This window comes from Gobio gobio (genome assembly GCF_949357685.1).
Source record: "Gobio gobio genome assembly, chromosome: 2".
Lineage (NCBI taxonomy): Eukaryota > Metazoa > Chordata > Actinopteri > Cypriniformes > Gobionidae > Gobio > Gobio gobio.
In genome coordinates this window covers 44,402,016-44,419,802 of record NC_137098.1, presented here as the reverse complement: position 1 = coordinate 44,419,802, position 17,787 = coordinate 44,402,016, and the positions used below count along the sequence as shown (strand labels likewise).

General features: G+C 38.0%; 1 protein-coding gene across 1 annotated transcript in view; it reads right to left on the bottom strand.

Moving 5' to 3' along the window:
• nfatc3a (nuclear factor of activated T cells 3a) overlaps positions 1-17,787 on the bottom strand; it is a 112,570-nt gene that overhangs the window by 38,486 nt on the left and 56,297 nt on the right. The window contains exon 3 of the mRNA XM_079810677.1: positions 15,927-16,089. Coding sequence (XP_079666803.1) covers positions 15,927-16,089 — 163 coding nt within the window. The remainder of the gene's footprint in view (positions 1-15,926; positions 16,090-17,787) is intronic.

Here is a 17,787-nt window from a genome sequence, read left to right as displayed (position 1 = left end):
AACCCGTAAGACCTTTGTTCATCTTCTGAACACAAATTAAGATATTTTTTTATGAAATCTGAGACCGCTCTGACCCCTCCATAGACAGCTATTTAATTAAAGGGATAGTTCACCCAAAAATAAAAATTAGCCCATAATTTACTCACCCCCAAGTCATCCTAGGAGTATATGACATTCTTCTTTCAGACGAATAAAATCTGAGTTATATTACAGAAGTCCAGGCTAATCCAAGCATTAGAATTGGATTCATAGTTGCTCTGTTTTTGAAGTCCATAAAAAGTGCATCTGCCCATCATATAACTGCTCCACGCGGCTCTGGGGTGTTAATAAAGGCCTTCTGAAGCGAATCAACGCGTTTGTGTAAGAAAAATATCCATATTTAAAACTTTATCAAGTAAACTTTCGACCGACCGCCTTCCATGGAAAAGTGTTGAATGTTGAAGGTGAAACTCAAGATGCGTACGTGACGTCATGACGAGCAGACCTGGTCGCGTTAGTCTTTCGATCGGCAGAGGAACTTTCAACAATTTTTCCATAAATTGATCAGGGAAGGCGGTCGGTCGAAAGTTTACTTGATAAAGATTTAAAAATATGGATATTTTTCTTACACAAACGCATCGATTTGCTTCAGGAGGCCTTTATTAACACCCCAGAGCCGCGTGGAGCAGTTATATGATGGGCAGATGCACTTTTCATGGACTTCAAAAACAGAGCAACTATTACTGTCATTATAATGCTTGGATTAGCCTGGACTTTAGTAATATAACACAGATTTTATTCGTCTGAAAGAAGAATGTCATATACACCTAGGATGACTTGAGGGTGAGTAAATTATGGGCTAATTTTCATTTTTGGGTGAACTATCCCTTTAACATTTTCAAAGCCCAGAAAGGTAGGAAAAAACGTTAAAATCGTCATGTGACTCCAGTTGTTCTTACTTTTAATTTTATGAAGCGACAAAAATATTTGTGCGTCAAAAACAAACAAAAATTACATCTTTATTCAAATTTATTCTAGTCTGTGTCAGACCCTTACGCTGTTGACGTAGTGTAAACGCCGGCTTACCATTGGCCGACGCCGTTCACGTGAGCACCATGATGCATGCGCACAGCCGCAGAACTAGGAAGCACTGCAATGTTTACTCTACGTCAACAGTCTAAGAGTCTGACACAGGCTAGAATAAATTGTTGAATAAAGTCATTATTTTGTTTGTTTTTGCCGCAAAAAAGTATTCTCGTCACTTCATAAAATTAAGGTTGAACCACTGGAGCCACATGGACTATTTTAACGATGTCTTTCCTACCTTTCTGGGCCTTGAAAGTGTTAATTAAATTGCTGTCTATAGAGGGATCACAGAGAGCTCGGATTTAATCAAAAAATATCTTATTTTGTGTTCCGAAGATTAACAAAGGTCTTAGGGGTTTGGAACGACATGAGGGCAAGTAATTAATGACCTGTCAACTATCCCTTTAATAGTTAAACTTTTAAAAAACATGTCTCTAGACATTGCGTTTTTTTCCCATTCCATTGGCCTCCATCTGTTTGGCCACCGTGATCAAGTATTTCAAAGAGCCGTGCAAAAAATGTCTCCATATAATACATTACATTAAACAATAACATTAAACTAGATTTTACATTTCTGTAAGAAGTGTTATTCATTGTTAGTTCATTATGCATTTACTAATGAAACCAATTTAACCTTATTGGGAAGTGTTACCATAGTTTCTATAATTCTAAAGAAAACTAGATGGCAAAACTAAAAAAAATATGTTGAATGGAACACTATTGGTCACTCATGAAACGTTTGCTTCATCCTTCTCTGTAATGCTTTTCCATCGAGCACTCTTGTTTCTGTGAGTGCTATGAACTCTGTGAGGTGAACAATCCCCGGCAGACAGAGACCTGCAGGCAATGGGGGATTCAGGAGCAGAGGCCATGTTTATATGCTCCAAGACCTGAAAAAAGGTGAAGCTTAACTGAACCATGACCCCACCAACACCACATGCTTGTAGGATTTATTTCAGTGGTGAAATAAATCCCCAACAGCTCCAAACCCAACTGGACAATTAATTTTCGTTGTGTGTGCAAAGAAAAACAAAAACAAAACTGTGTTATGTGTGCGGCTGTGTGTGAGACTGGATAAACCAGGTTTAGGCAAAAGCTAGATCAACTTACACTACACTAACATTCAAAGGTTTATGGCCGGTATTTTTTTTTTTTTAATTCTTTGACAAAGTCAAAAGGTGAATTTTCATCTAACATTTTAACGATGGTATGATTTCAAATCAACATGAAACCACATTCACAACCTACAAATTATGATATTACTTCCAAATTATGATTTTTTTCTGATAGAGTAAAACAAAATATTCATTACTCAATTGTGAACTGACTGAATCCTGAAGAGTGGACGTTCCATAGCATAATGGAGCCAGTAATTACATTTTGATTAAAGATTATAAAGACAAACATTTCAGTTTGAAATAAAGTACACTCATGAATCATGCACATTAGGACCAAGAACATGTATTATTAAAGTAAAGTGTCAATTTTGATTTCATGTTTACTTTAATGTTACCAAATGCATTCATTTTGAATGGAATGCTATAAAAACAAGCATCCAAAACCCCTAATGGTCAGTATGATGCATTATCATGTAAAATCACTTTACAGGATGATACATCAGTCCATGAACATTTATTACTTTTGGAAATTCCATGCACATGTTGCAGCCTCAGCAAAGTTCCAGAGCACTGCTTCAGTTTCAAGACATTTAGAGCAGCTACAAGGCGCCACATCCTCAAGGAGTTTCTGAAGGCCTGCGGCTCAGCCTGTGTTGCTGACTTCAGCACGACCCCTGCACTCTTTCTTTCTCTTCCTCTCTCTTGTTCTGTAATTTCCATTCAGAAGATATTGCCAACTCCCCTCATTCCCTCCATTAAGGAGAAAGAATCAGCTGATCTCCTTTTCTATATGTCAGTAGTGTGTTTAAACACTATTATTTAAAAGTTTGAGTTGGTAAGACTTTTAAAATAAGTCTCTTATGCTGACTAGCGAATACAGTGAAAATATTAATATTGAGAAATATTACAATTTAAAATAACCGTTTTCTGTTTGAATATATTTTTAAATAATTTATCATTTTTAATATTTTTTTGTAATATATTCCTGTGATGTTAAAGCTGAATTTTCAGCATCATCACTCCAGTCTTGATCCTTCAGAAAGCATTCTTATATGTTGATTTGCTGCTCAGGAGGCACTTTTCATTATCAATGTTGAAAACAGTTGCTTAACATTTTTGTGAAAACCCAATTGTTTCCTACTTTCTGAAGTTTTGTGGATCAACTGTGATTCATTCTTCAAGGAACGGGAAGTAATTTGTGTTTTGTATGACAACACTCTGTGTGAAGTGACTACATCCACAGTCTATTCCCACTTCTTTTCTTCTTTTAATCCTGAAGAAAAGCTTAGAGAGGTGGCCGCATGCTGCGAGGACAAAAAAGCGGGAAGGGACAACAGAAAACAAACAAGCTTAAAAACCAGGAGTCTTGAATGAGCAACTGAGTCGATGTGGCATCTCTCCAAACACAGCTACAGGAAACACCCTCTCATTCATCCTCTCATCATCGGCAGGCCTGAAGAACTCCACAGTGCGTGTTTGTGTGAGATTTCATAAGACGACTGTCCCTGAACTCCTGTAACCTCCCTTCCCTGACACTGGTTATATTAAACTGCTGACATTAAGAAAAGTCACATGTCCCATAGCTGAAATAAAGCTAGCAGGGGCAAAAATAGCTTCCCTGGGTTGCCTTTCATATTGAGGACTAAATAAAGATGCCTAATTTCATCGGTTTCTCATTGCATTGCCGGGCTGAAACACAGAATCAGGTGGTCTTAAAAACATCAGGAAGACAAGTCTAGCATACTACAAAAGCACGTGCAGTGCATGTTTTGGTATAGCACATTTGCGTACTTTAGGCTGCATGTTTCATTGTGCCTTAACTCCCTTGACACACCCTCTACACCTTGAATGTCCCTTAAAGCTTCACATCTCCTTCCCCTATTTCTCTTCAATCTCTATCTCCACTTGGCCCTCTTTCTCCATCTCTCTCTCTCCTTCATACCCGCTGCTGGCAAGTTGTTTCCCTGTGTTGCTCTGTGGTTGCTATGGTGAAGGCCAGCCGGTACGTGTGTGTGCATGCATGAGTATGATTGAGTGTGTGTGGGTAAACCCGAGCCTGAGGGGGTGGGGAGGAGACTCAAGGTCACACAAAAACACTCTCACACACAAATACACACCGTGACCTCTTGCCCCAAAACGTTGACTAGCGCTGACATACTCTCTGTTCTTACTGGACGCAGTAGGAGTCTGTTCACCGATGCAGTGTTTACACAACATATGCCTGCGTGTGTGAGTGAATGAGCATGTGTGTGTGTGTGTAAGTGAGAGAGAGAGAGTGAGAGAGTGAGAGAGAGAGAGAGAGAGAGAGAGAGAGAGAGAGAGAGAGAGAGAGAGAGAGAGAGAGAGAGAGAGAGAGAGAGAGAAGGGATAAAGAGGTATTCACATGGAGAGCACTCAGACTCAGGAGGCTGGCTAACCTGTTGTTTAAATAAGGTCAATACACATTCTCTCTCTCTCTCTCTCTCTCTCTCTCTCTCTCTCTCTCTCTCAGCGCCAGATACACACACACACACACACACACACACACACACACACACACACACACACACACACACACACACACACACACACACACACACACACACACACACACACGCACACACGCACACACGGCAATATGTAAAATCCTGCACTAGGACTCCCACACAAACACATCAAGATATAAACATTTGTAAAAGTGAGTACAGTATTTTACCATGGTTTATTACACGGCTCTGTGGAATACTGGATTCTGAATGGTCAATCACGCCATCCAGCGGTATGTTATTTCCCGATAACAACAGGTAAAACCAGATAACACAGGCTCATCCAGGTAACTGAAGTCAGCGCTATACTCTTGCTAGGAACGTTTTTCCTTCGTGGAAGTTTTCATTCTCATCCAAGTATCCACTGTACAAAGATTTGTACACTTTAATGAATTATAAGATAAAAAACAGGTACGATTTTAAAACGGTTTTTATCTCAATTCAATATCTCTTATCCCCAAAATTATTTATGTGGCTAAATTCCATGTAATAACTGGTATGAATGTACCCTATTCCTTAAATGTCAGTCTAGCTTGAACTTGCCATTTGCTAGCAACTGCTTTCTTTGCGGAAGACCTAATAAAATACTTCAACTCAAGTCAATATTTCATGTCTAATTATTTACTTATTTAGCATGTAGCTGTGTAAAATGCGGGATAATGTACCTCTGTACACGTCGGGGACCTGATCACCCTTTCGGGGTTTATTCTGCAATAACAACCGGCTGGATGTACTGCATCCCTTACGTGTACCCCTCTCCCCCCCTCCGTTCTCACTGTGCTGTGTCCTACCCTTCACTCTTCAATCCACGTCAGATACAGCCTCAGGCTACTGTTCAACAACAGAACTCTGCACTCATGAGGGTATACAGACAACAGGGTTGCTCCCCAGAAAGACAAACAAACTAAAAAAGCAAAGATTTTAACAGTACACAAACGTCTGCACAGAGAAACCACCCATCTCGAGGTCTGAGGGTCGCCAAGGTCAGCCATTTTGTTTTTCATAATGATGTTATCTGATACTAAGCCATGTTGCAACAAAACAATAAAGCTAATATTTTAGGAAAAATATTAATTGACAGTCTATTTGGGATTAAACTCTGAAAAGTTTTACCACAGATATGATTTTCACTCGTTTCTCAGTTTGTAAAAACAAAGTAATAAATTTCAATATATAAACGACTTATAATGGAAGTCTATAGTGATTGTAGATTGTACAATTTTCACACAGGATTTTGGTCTGTTGGCCCAGTCAATCCAGTTGCTCCGACTTTAACTTGCCCTGCCAAAATTGCTAGAAATACTTTTTTTTTTCAAAGAACAAAATGTAGCTCAAACATTAGAGTACAGTGCTTGCATGGGTTTGATTCCCAGAGAATGTATGAACCAATGAAATGTATACCCTGAATATTGCAATGTAAGTCACTTTGGTCTGCCAAATGCATAATTTAAACCCACACAGGTTTTTTTCCCCAAAAACAAAATAACAAAACAAAAAGTATAACATTTTATTCACAGATAAATTCTTTACAAAAAAACTGATAATCCTGTCCAGCCAGCATCATTCTGTGCAACGTTGTTTTTTTGAACGAGAAGAAATGGCAGAAGGATGAAACGAGAGTGCGTCCGTTGTGATAGGTGGATGTGCGCTGTGTTATAATGCGTTGCTATTGACGACGGTTATTATAAGGAAGGAAATGCCACAGAATAGAATCTTGCTTAAAAAAGTGCATAGAGCTGCTTGATTTATTTGTTGTTTTTCAAATATAAAACTTGTTGAAATGTTTTCAGTGTGCATCAGTTCTTTTTGAACACTTTCCTCTCACATTCACAAAACCATGATAATATTGATAATCATGATAATTTTGCTCACTATAATCGCGATATAAAATTTTCATACCGTAACCGTCCCATCCCTAAAAGTAAAAATACATATCACGCCGTTAGCTTGTAATTTATGACAGAAACAATGAGCTCATTGAAGTAATTATTACAAGTTGTGAACATAAGGATTACAATTAGGGAGATTTAGCATTGGTGCATGTTGATTCACAATGGGCATGTTCAGAATGGTACTCCCAACTCAAAAGCTTCATTCAGACCAGTGCTTAACAAAAACATTTCTGCTTTTAACCTCTCCAGTACAACAGCCATTTGGCATCTTCTCAGTGGTAATTGACAGCCTGCAACAGATGCTCTCAGTAGAGTTAACCCAGAATATTCCTTTACCATCTTCCTTTTAAAAACACATTTATTTTTCATAAAGCTGATTTCCACCATCTGTGTTGATTCCACTGAGCCTTTTTATCCACATAAAAGCTCTGGGTGAAAGGTGCAAGTGACTTTCTCTGAGAATAAATCACATGAACAGATCCTACGGCAAATGTAAACTCTGCTGCCCTTTGTGCGCGTCTTTGTGTGTGAGTGAAAGATCACAATAGAACTGGTTAAACACTTACATTTAGGAAAGTCGATGCCAGATGGGCTCAGAACTTCTATGTCTCCTACCAAGTCCTGATTTTGGTTAACAGCGAACTCAGCGAGATGCAGGCAAGGTTTGTAGGAATTACACAGCATTCCTCGTAGATCTCTGAACTGTGAATTAGCCCAGTCCAAACACTAGCAATAAACACTGTCACTTTGTTTTGCTGGTGTTTGTCTGGCTACTGTACGCTGCAATCCGCAGCCTTCTGTTATGGCAGCTTGACTTACACACAACTGATAGATACACTCACACACGTTTCTCGATTTCACCACAAATTACGTCTCTGATTTCTCACACAATAACTGGAGTGGTAAAGTATGTGTTTCTGGTTGTAACATTAGACTGCTCTTGCCCCTGTAAAGCAAATTTCATGACCTGTGTAAGGTCTACCATCCGCATAACTGGGCCAGTCATAGTACAGGTTTATATGGGACTGAGAGCAGCAACAGAAGGGCTGTAGGTAGGACTGCAACAACTAATCGATAAAACTGATTACATCAATAATACAAATAATCAACAACGAATCCGATTATTGATTAGTAACGTCTGCACGCTCTGCACAGAAACGATCGACAAGTCACGTCAGTTTACCGTAGTGAGCAACACATTTCTATGGACAGAACGCATATGGAAAATAGCGGAGGACACAAGCTGTTGCTGGGAAAGATGCATGGTTATCTGAAACAAGAGAATGTTTTATATTAAAGGGGTACTTCATCTGTGGCAAATGAGTTTTCAGTAAAACTTGGCTGTCCAAGCAGTAGAAAGATGAAAACAAGCACAAAAAAAAAAAATTGGGACCGAAAATCAGCAGTTACATTTCAAGCTCTTCAAACAAAAGCATACGCACTTCCTGCGGCTTGCCCTGCTGTGCTTTGAGATACGTGTAGCGTTAAATGCTTTTGAGACGAGTTTTCCTTAGTGCATAACTTACATTTTACAGGTATATCCTTATCTGTAAATGTCAGAAAGTCCCGCAAGTATTTCCATTTAGCATATTCCGACAAAAAGAGAGTCTGTTAAACCGCACAGACTTCAATGACCAAGCACTGGTGTGCAAGTGCGTCAAACAGACGGAGTGCAGTATACAACTAGTAGGGGTGTAACGGTACACAAAACTGACGGTTCGGTATGTAGCCTACCTCGGTTTTGAAGTCACGGTTCGGTGCGGATTCGGTACAGCAGTTTTACAAAGTTGCTTTTTATTAATTTTTATTCAACAGTGGTTTAATGAAAAAAAAATTGTGTCTGTCCTTAAATTAATTCAGTTATAACTAAAAGTTTCTTAAAGATAATGCTGTAAACTATATAGGGAGCCCTTACTTACACATTGCTATTAAAGATTAACAACAGAGCCCAAACTATTAGCCTAAATTAATTTGCTATTTATTTTTAGATATAATAATCAACACTCATAAGCTTCACATTAGGCAGTTTTTGCATTAACTTCTAAATCTAATTTTTATTATTTTTTCTCCAATTCGTTGTTGAAATATAGGCTAATCATTTAGTGGCTGTAATTTTCATGACAGGTTTATTTAAACATACATTAAATAAACAAGACATCACTAACAGGCTAAGTAGTATATAATGAATATATATAGGCTAATATAACGAAAATATAGGCTAATATAGTGCATGTATTCAGTGAAAGAGTTCATCTCTCTAGTGAACTCACAGCTGTGGACACTGAATGACTTCTGAGGTTAACGTGATTCTACATGACATTGTTTACAAGCTGTTTTATTGTCTTTCCGCAGTTGAAACACAAATGGAGCGAGCGATTACACAACATATGATACGTTTCAGTAAGTTGCAATGTATCCTCAACATACCATAAGATATTAATTGATGTTTATTCTTTAGGAAGAGATGATCGCGTTCACTCGCGCGCCGCGCACTGCCGCTTGAAGTTGAACTGATACGCGTCTATCAGTCACGTCACATTATAGAGCGTTAAAACGGCATTTATCGTTTGAATTTCGTGATAAAATGGACTGAATACTCAATATGTTCGTGTGGGAACTCGGATTGAAGTGTGTTCCGCGCTTTAAACAAGCCAACTGTTAACTGTTAAAGATTGCATTCATTACCGAAAGCTCTGTACCGAAACGGTTCAATACGAATACGTGTACCGTTACACCCCTAACAACTAGTAATCATTTTTTATGATAGCAGTGACAGTAAAGGGATTATTGTTGGAATTGCCTATGTAATATAATTACTATGTTGTTCATACGAGTGGATGAGTGTGTTTCTCATACCTCGTATAAGTAAACATATTGTGCTTTTGTTTTTGTTTATTATTATTTTTAATTTAGTTATTTTAACTTTACTGCTTTAAAATTATAAGCAATCAGATGTTATGTGGTTTTGTGTTTGGTTTTATTTGAACCTTTTTTGCATAGCTGCGTTTCTACTGCCGGGCCAGTAGCCTGAGATATAACCAGCTGCGGATCAGCGGCACCAGACCCACATGGAACAGCATTAATAACTCACCCCCCATCGGCATCCTTCTGTCTTCTTCCAGTTTGGGGATTTTTTTATCTGCACTGTCGCGAGTGGCTATAAAGCCCAATTCTTGAATGGCAATCTCTGCTGCATTTTCTGCAGGGGAACGTTGATGCCTGCTGAGGCTGCCGTTGCTTCTCCTTCCTCTTGACTCTCTTTGTGGTAAGGTTTTTATTCCTGGTTTCCTCGGCTTTCTGTACGCCCTGTCTGACAACGAAATGCCAGACGGAGCATGGCTTCTGCATGGCTCTCCCACGTGCCAATGTTGATGTTGGACAGCTTCATGTCTTTCTTGCAGATATCTTTGTAGCGCAGTCGGGGACGTCCAGTCAGTCGTGAGCCAGCTCGCCGTACAGTAGGTCCTTGGGAACACGGCCTGGGCCCATTCTCCTGACGTGGCCGAGGCAACGAAGGCGCTTCTCGCTTAGTATAGCAGACATGCTTTCATGCCGGCACGTTCCAGGACCTCCATGTTAGGTGGAGCCACTGGATGCGCAGAATGCGCAAATGTTGTCATTTCAAGTTAATTTCCATTTACAAACTATTTCATCTAATATTTCATTATTGTTTTGATTTATTTTAATAATAACCATTTTATCATTAAAACTTTTTTGAGGTACTACCTCCTTTGCCTTCTCTGTCAAATGCCTTGATGCATACATAAACACACAAACAGCATCTATGTTAGTTCACACCTGGCATACAGGTGTATGGGTCCGTCCTCCTGGCTAATTGGCAGCATAAGTGCTGCTGACGGCAATATGGCTCAGTGAGTCTGTTCACCGTCTCTAAGATCCAGTCACCGCAGAGAAGCTCACTCCCGGGACAGATGGAGTCTGTGGTGTCACCTGCTGACGTCACAACAACAGATACTCCACAGTAGCAGCCTAAGACTCCAGCAGCGCATGCCCCAGAAAGCATCATGGGAAACATTATCGCAAACAGCTGTTCACTGAAAGGTCTAAAGGTATGGGACATTTTCCATGTGCAGATTTTCTCAAATAGAACCAGGGGGTTTCAAAACCACAATCAAACAAATCAAGTCAAAATGAACACAAAACAAAGACAAGTGTGAAAATATAATGTTAACACTTTACAATAAGTGTGTTAACATTAGTTAATGCATTAGGTATCATTAACAAAAAAAAAAAAAATGTATGCAGCGTTTATAATTCAAGGTTAATGTTCATTTGCACATATACAAATGCCAATTTATAATTAGCATCTTTCAATAACACATGAGTTATGTAAAAAAAAATGTATTACTTTATGTAGAAAGGAAAATTAATCTAGAGTAATAGATGCTGTAAAACTATTGTTCATTAACAGTTAATGCATTGGGAACAAAACAAAATTCTGGCTGACTATGGTAATACATCAATTAAATAAAATTAAATAAATCAATTAAACCCATGATTCAAAAATGGGTAAAAGAAAGGCAAAGAATGGCACAGCACTAGTGAGTACACAAACACACACATGTAAACAGAAGCATAGGCTGGTAAGTTGATCTTCCTATTCGGATCATGTGTTAGCAGTAGCTCTCAGAGAGAGTTTGTAAATTAATATCTGTATAGATGCCAATAGCTTAAACATGTTAACCTTAGATTTTTCCCTGTTCAAGTATATTATTACCCATAATAGCTTTATACTTAAAACTTAAGACTCCTATCGGTGTCTACAAGCAAATTTTGCCTATGTATTTAATTCTACTCTTGTAAAAATATGATCAAATAACCTGAAACCCGTCTCTCCCACATATTTAGCCAGGTTTTCTAGCAGTTTTTCCCTGTGGGCGGACCAGTGTGTGTCTACCACTGAACAGACTTCATTAATGTGAGGTAATTATGCATCCTCAGTCCTAGTGTGAGGGGAAGTAGGGCTATGATGTTAAAGAGTTAGTCATTAATACTCTGAAATAGTAAGGAAGGCACGCTCGCTCGCACAACACTGATTCTCATGTGCATACAGGTGGTTGATGTTTAAGCATGAAAGGCTGGGAAATAAATCTCAGAAAACAAGACATAAAAATCAGACAATTTAACTCTCTTAACATTATTTAACATAATGTTACATTTCTACAGGCTCAATCATCAAAGCACATTTCTTCTCTACAAATGCAGAAGGATATTTTCTGTTTTCTGAAGGAAACATCTACATACTAATTGTCAGTACTAGTCTACTGAAATCATACCTCTGATTATATGCTGTTCATATGTTGAAACACCTGTCTCTTGAACATGTTCAAATAATTCTGACAAACTTTTAATTTCCAACTTTTAATGTTTTTCATTTTATACAGACAATCATATGATAATTATTTGAACTAATAATAATGATGTATACAATAATAATAATAATAAAATAAAAAATTATGTCTGAAATGTATCATGAAAAGATTATTTATTTCATTGAGTTTATAATGCAATCTGTGGCCTAACTGATATCAGCAAACATCCAGCATATATGGCGGCATTCCATTTAATGGTAAAAAATGTAAAAGATTTTTCTATGAATAGTGTCACATTATGACCTTTACTACAATAATACCATCTTACAGAAAAAGTGGCATGGCAAAACTTCTCATCTTCTGATATCCTTCAAAGATGTTATCTAATTTTCCTGACATCTTTGACTTTTTCACCACAGAGGCGTCCAAATAATTGTTTATACAAACAATATAGTGATCTATGAGTTACCCATTTCTCTGACAAAATGGATTAAACTGTTAAACCTGTTGCATGACCTTCTGAGTTTCTAAAAAAACATGTTTGTATATTTTACACTGACAAATTAGAATTTTTATTTTTTATTTTCCAGGTAAACAGAAAAATAAATACACTCACTGGCCAATTTATAAGGTACACCTTACTGGTACCAGGATGGACCCATTTTCGCCTTTAGAACTGCCTTAATTCTTTGTGGCAATAGACTCAACAAGGTGATGGAAACATTCCTCAGAGATTTCGGTCCATATTGTCAGCATCACGCTGCATATTTGTCGGCTACACATCCATGATGCGAATCCCATTTCACCACATCTCAAAGGTGCTCTATTGGATTGAGATCTGGTGACTGTGGAGGCCATTTGAGTATCGTGAACTCACTGTCATGGTCAAGCAACCAGTTTGAGATGACTTGAGCTTTGTGACATGCTGCGTTATCCTGCTGGATGTAGCCATCAGAAGATGGGTACACTGTGGTCATAAAGGGATAGACATGGTCAGCAACAATACTCAGGAAGGCTGTGGCACTTAAACAATGCTCAATTGGTACCAAGGAGCCCAAAGTGTGCCAAGAAAATACCCCCACACCATTACACCACCAGCCTGAACAGTTAATACAAGACTAAATGGATCCATGCTTTCATGTTGTTTACTACAAATTCTGACCCTACCATCTGAATGCTGCAGCAGAAATCGAGACTCATCAGAGCAGGCAACGTTTTCCAATCTACTACAGTCCAATTTTGGTACGCCTGTGTGAATTGTAGCCTCAGTTTCCTGTTCTTGGCTGACAGGAGTGGCACCTGGTGTGGTCGAACCAGTCTGGCCATTCTCCTCTGACCTCTGGCATAGTTGCCAACAGAACTGCTGCTCTCTGGATATTTTCTCTTATTCTCTGTAAACTCTTGAGGTGGTTGTGTGAGAAAATCCCAGTAGATCAGCAGTTTCTGAAATACTCAGACCAGCCCATCTGGCACCAACAACCATGCCATGCTCAAAGTCACTTAAATCAGCTTTCTTCCCCATTCTGTTGCTCTGTTTGAACTTCAGCAGATCGTCTTGACCAAGTTTACATGCCTAAATGCATGGAGTTGCTTCCTTTTGATTGGCTGACTAGATATTTGTATTAACAAGCAGTTGAACAGGCATATCTAATAAAGTGGCCAGTGAGTTTATATCCATGATCATAATAAGACTTTAAATGTCCAGTCATTGTCAGTAGTGGTCGACCAATATATCGGCCGATATTTGGCTTTTTTTTTCTTGGCAGATCAGTTTTTCTGTGTGATGTGTTAGAAGCGGGACTTTTATTTTGACTGGTGGCACGGAAAACGCCAGTGCCTGATCACACAGAGCTCACATTCTTCTCTGTCTTCATTAGTTTATGGCCTCTGTTAAACAGTCATATCTAATACGCTATTATATAGACCTTTTAAACAAAGAAAGTAAACTGTTTGAGGAAAAGTATAGAGTTTGCTTTTACATTATTAGCAACGGAAAGGCAAACAATAGGCTATAATACCTTCTCATTTACCGTCAACATTCAGCTAATACGCATCTATATCGTTAAAACGAACCTCTAGATATCCAATAAACATTTAATTTCACAATCCTTTCAGATTTAATCGAATCCAGCCGTGAGATCGTCTGAAGTGCGCATTTGTAGCCTGCATTATATGTTTCTGTGCGTAACGGTCGCTTCGAGCGAAATTAATGCGGACAGGAGAGCTCAGCTACACTGGAGATGCGACAAATTTTCCTTGATTTTAAAATATGCTGCGCTATATTAAGTCTATTATGTCATATTAATGTCATCTACACAGTGGTGTATGTAAAATTAGTGCTACCGTGTCTATATTTGAAACAAATATGATTACCAGTGTTCACAAACTTACCAGATTACTGAGTACCCTGTTAGCCTACAATGTTTACTTCCTTTTTATTCATATATTTTAAAACAATTACTTTATTTGTGAAAAATACTGTTATATGATTGCAGAATCAAGAAGTTGCCAAAGTATAAGCATGTTTATTTGAAAGATTTTTTTTAATTTATTTTCATATTTCTAATTTATTAAATATTAATTAAAATAAATATAAACTATGTATAATATATATCTGCTTTATATCAGCCATCGGTCACCCTACTCTCTAAGATATCGGCAATCAAAAAAACAATAATCGCTTGACCTAATTGTCAGAAATGTTTGGAGGACTGAATAAACCTTCAAGTGTACACAATTAACACATTACCAATATAATTATGAATTAATAAAACTACTTTGAAATAGTTATAATTATTTTATATTTTACTAATTTATTATTCACTACTATCTTCAGTACCTTGGACACACAAAAAAAAACACACCATATCAACCACCCATACAAACAAACTGACAACTACGCCAGGGATATTAGGAAATCCAAAAATATTTTATGATTTGCTTTTGCATTTGACATCTACAAATTTCAAGAGGCATAGTGCAGAAAAAGTACAAAGAAACTGCTCAAACTGACCAAGAAGAATTGGAACAAAGGGCATTGTAAAGGCAGCCCTGCAGTATAAAAGAGATGAGATGTCTGATAATGAAAGATGATCATGCAGGTAACCTAACGAAGGTCATAAACAAGGAATGACGGCCAATTAAGGCCCACAAGACACAAGACTGAGGTGTGATGTGGCAGAAATGCAGGTCTGTAATTGTGGTTGTTTAATGGACCATTCAAAGCAAGAGGTTATGATTCAGGGGAAAGGCCTTCTTCTCTTCCTCACGTTCAATGATCTTGGTTCCTGAGTTGTATATGTGTGCTTCATTAAAGCTACCACAAAAGAGGCCACTGCCTCCAAGACCATAAAATATTCACCAACAAGCTCTCTCTCTCTCTCTCTCTCTCTCTCTCTCTCCCTCTCTCTCTCTCTCTCTCTCTCTCAGTCTCTCCATCAGAACTAGCCTCAAGAGAGTGCCAGGTAAGTTTACCTATCCGACAAGGAGTACCACATGATACAGCAGGATACTAATTTGGCTTCATTTTACATAAATGATGCCATCACCTCTACTGAAGCATGCTCCCACCAGTGAGCTGCTAGTACAAGTAGCACAGATGAAGTCGGTATGAAATAAAGTCTCTAAAGAGACTGCTATACTGTCTGCTTAGATCTAACTGAAACCAAAACAGCCCCTCACTAGCTGTTACCCAGTAAAAGGAATTTTATGACCAGTAATGAAGTTACTAGGCCACATAGCAGACACTTTCTGTGTGGTCTCACTTCTCAAGTTCTTCTTCCTGTGAGGGAACGGATGGCATCACGCTCTGTTCCCACTTTTGTGGCCAGCGTAATGAGTACTAAAAAAAAAAAATCAAGGCTACAAGGATTCGTATGGCAATCCAAAACCAAGTTTAACCACTAGTGGTAATCAACAAACAAATGTATTCGACCAGGAAATATAGCCAGGGAAAATGACATCATCAGTAAAAGTCCTGTTGTGGAGACTCACCTTGACGATAGGGTGTCCCCCAGACGCGGCTTTGACAGCCCCTCGGCTGCCTTCGGTCTCATAATGAGCTCTGTGATGAGCTTTGGGGTGAACCTCAATCTTTAGTTCATACTGCCCATACTGATTTGGCAACGGCCAGTCCAGGGGAGGCAGGGATGATGCCCTGTACAGAGACACAGAGCAATTACATAATGCATAGTGATGGGTCGTAGATTGATTATAAAAATTAAAACATACAAAACAAGATCAATCATTGAGCAGCTATGCAACAGTTCAGGATGCATTGATTTCATGTTATTTTGCTTGTCACAACCACAGAAATTCAGCAAATCTTATTTTTCTAGAGTTGGTGCTGGTGCCAGAAACGTTTCTCACTCCCCATGAAAAAACGCTGTGCAAGACAATATGATTCAGGACCAGAAAAAATGGCTTAGCACAGCTTTCATCTGCACCTAAATAAATTTGACAATGAAATCGTACTGCTGTGGTGTGCGCCTGCCAATGTTTTTTGATATGACTGTCCACGGAGATACAGGACAAATTAGAAAGCTCTCAAAAAAAAAAAAATAGTGTATGATATGATCTTTTGAGCTGTGAATTGGATGTTAAAATATGGTTTTAAAATTAGGAATAAGACTTGTGAACAAAGACCATGATGCAACATGCTTTTGTAAGGGAAGGTTAAATGCTGACATAGTCAGTAACATACAGTAATAATGTAAATCTAATGTCGTTTTTTTAGTAATCAAGCCATTTTAGTTACCATTGAGTTAAGTAAAAAAAAAAAAATTCTAAAAATACCTTCTTTAAATGTTCCACAGAGGAAAAAAAGTAATATAGAGTTGTATCGAAATGAAAATATCCATTTAAAGATATGCAAAACTATGTATTTTCTAAATCAACTTGGATTAACATAAGAGCAAGTCATTGATCTGAATTTAACTGAATTTAATTATCTTAGTCTTGATCTCTACCACAGCCTCTTTCTTTCCCGATCACCCCTCTCCTGTAATGTGACTTGTAGGCTACATGCCCACTGTCATGGTAACATGAGATGGATCGTCAGGGGAAACGTGAGAAGGCTGTGTGTGACGCTAGTGACCAAACGATAGTGGCCTAGTGGCCTGTGGACACCAAACAGCTTTACTTGGGGTAAAATGTACACTTGCCCTATACAATGCAGAACTGCAGTACACAAAAATTGAACCCAAGGAAAAAAACTTAATCTTTATCCTTAGTATACACATATATGACAATAAACAGGACTATTAACTTACACATTTAAATATTAAACAACATATTTGAATATATATATATAAAAAAATGATATCTGAATATATAAAGTGCCACACAGATACTTTCATCAGCATTGATGAGTGTTGACGAATCACTGAAAAATAATTTTGAATCGATTAATACTGCAGAAATGAATGACTTCTGATTCATGATGATTCGTCAATTGCAAAAATTGGAGTTAGTTAATATGTCTAAATAAGTCTAATAAGTCTAAATCAAACACACTACTACAAGCAACCTATGGCACAATCGCTGCAAGAGATGCATATATATATAGCATATATATATTATATATAATAAATGGAGTGGAGGTGGACATTTTAAAGGCAGACTAACAGGTCTTTGAGGGTCAGAATTCTAGCTGATAGACAAGTGTTCAAATACTTATTTGCAGCTGTATCATACAAATAAATAGTTAAAAAATCATACATTGTGATTTCTGGATTTTTTTTTTTAGATTATGTCTCTCACAGTGGACATGCACCTACGATGACAATTTTTAACTATTTATTTGTATGATACAGCTGCAAATAAGTATTGGAACACCTGAGAAAATCAATGTTAA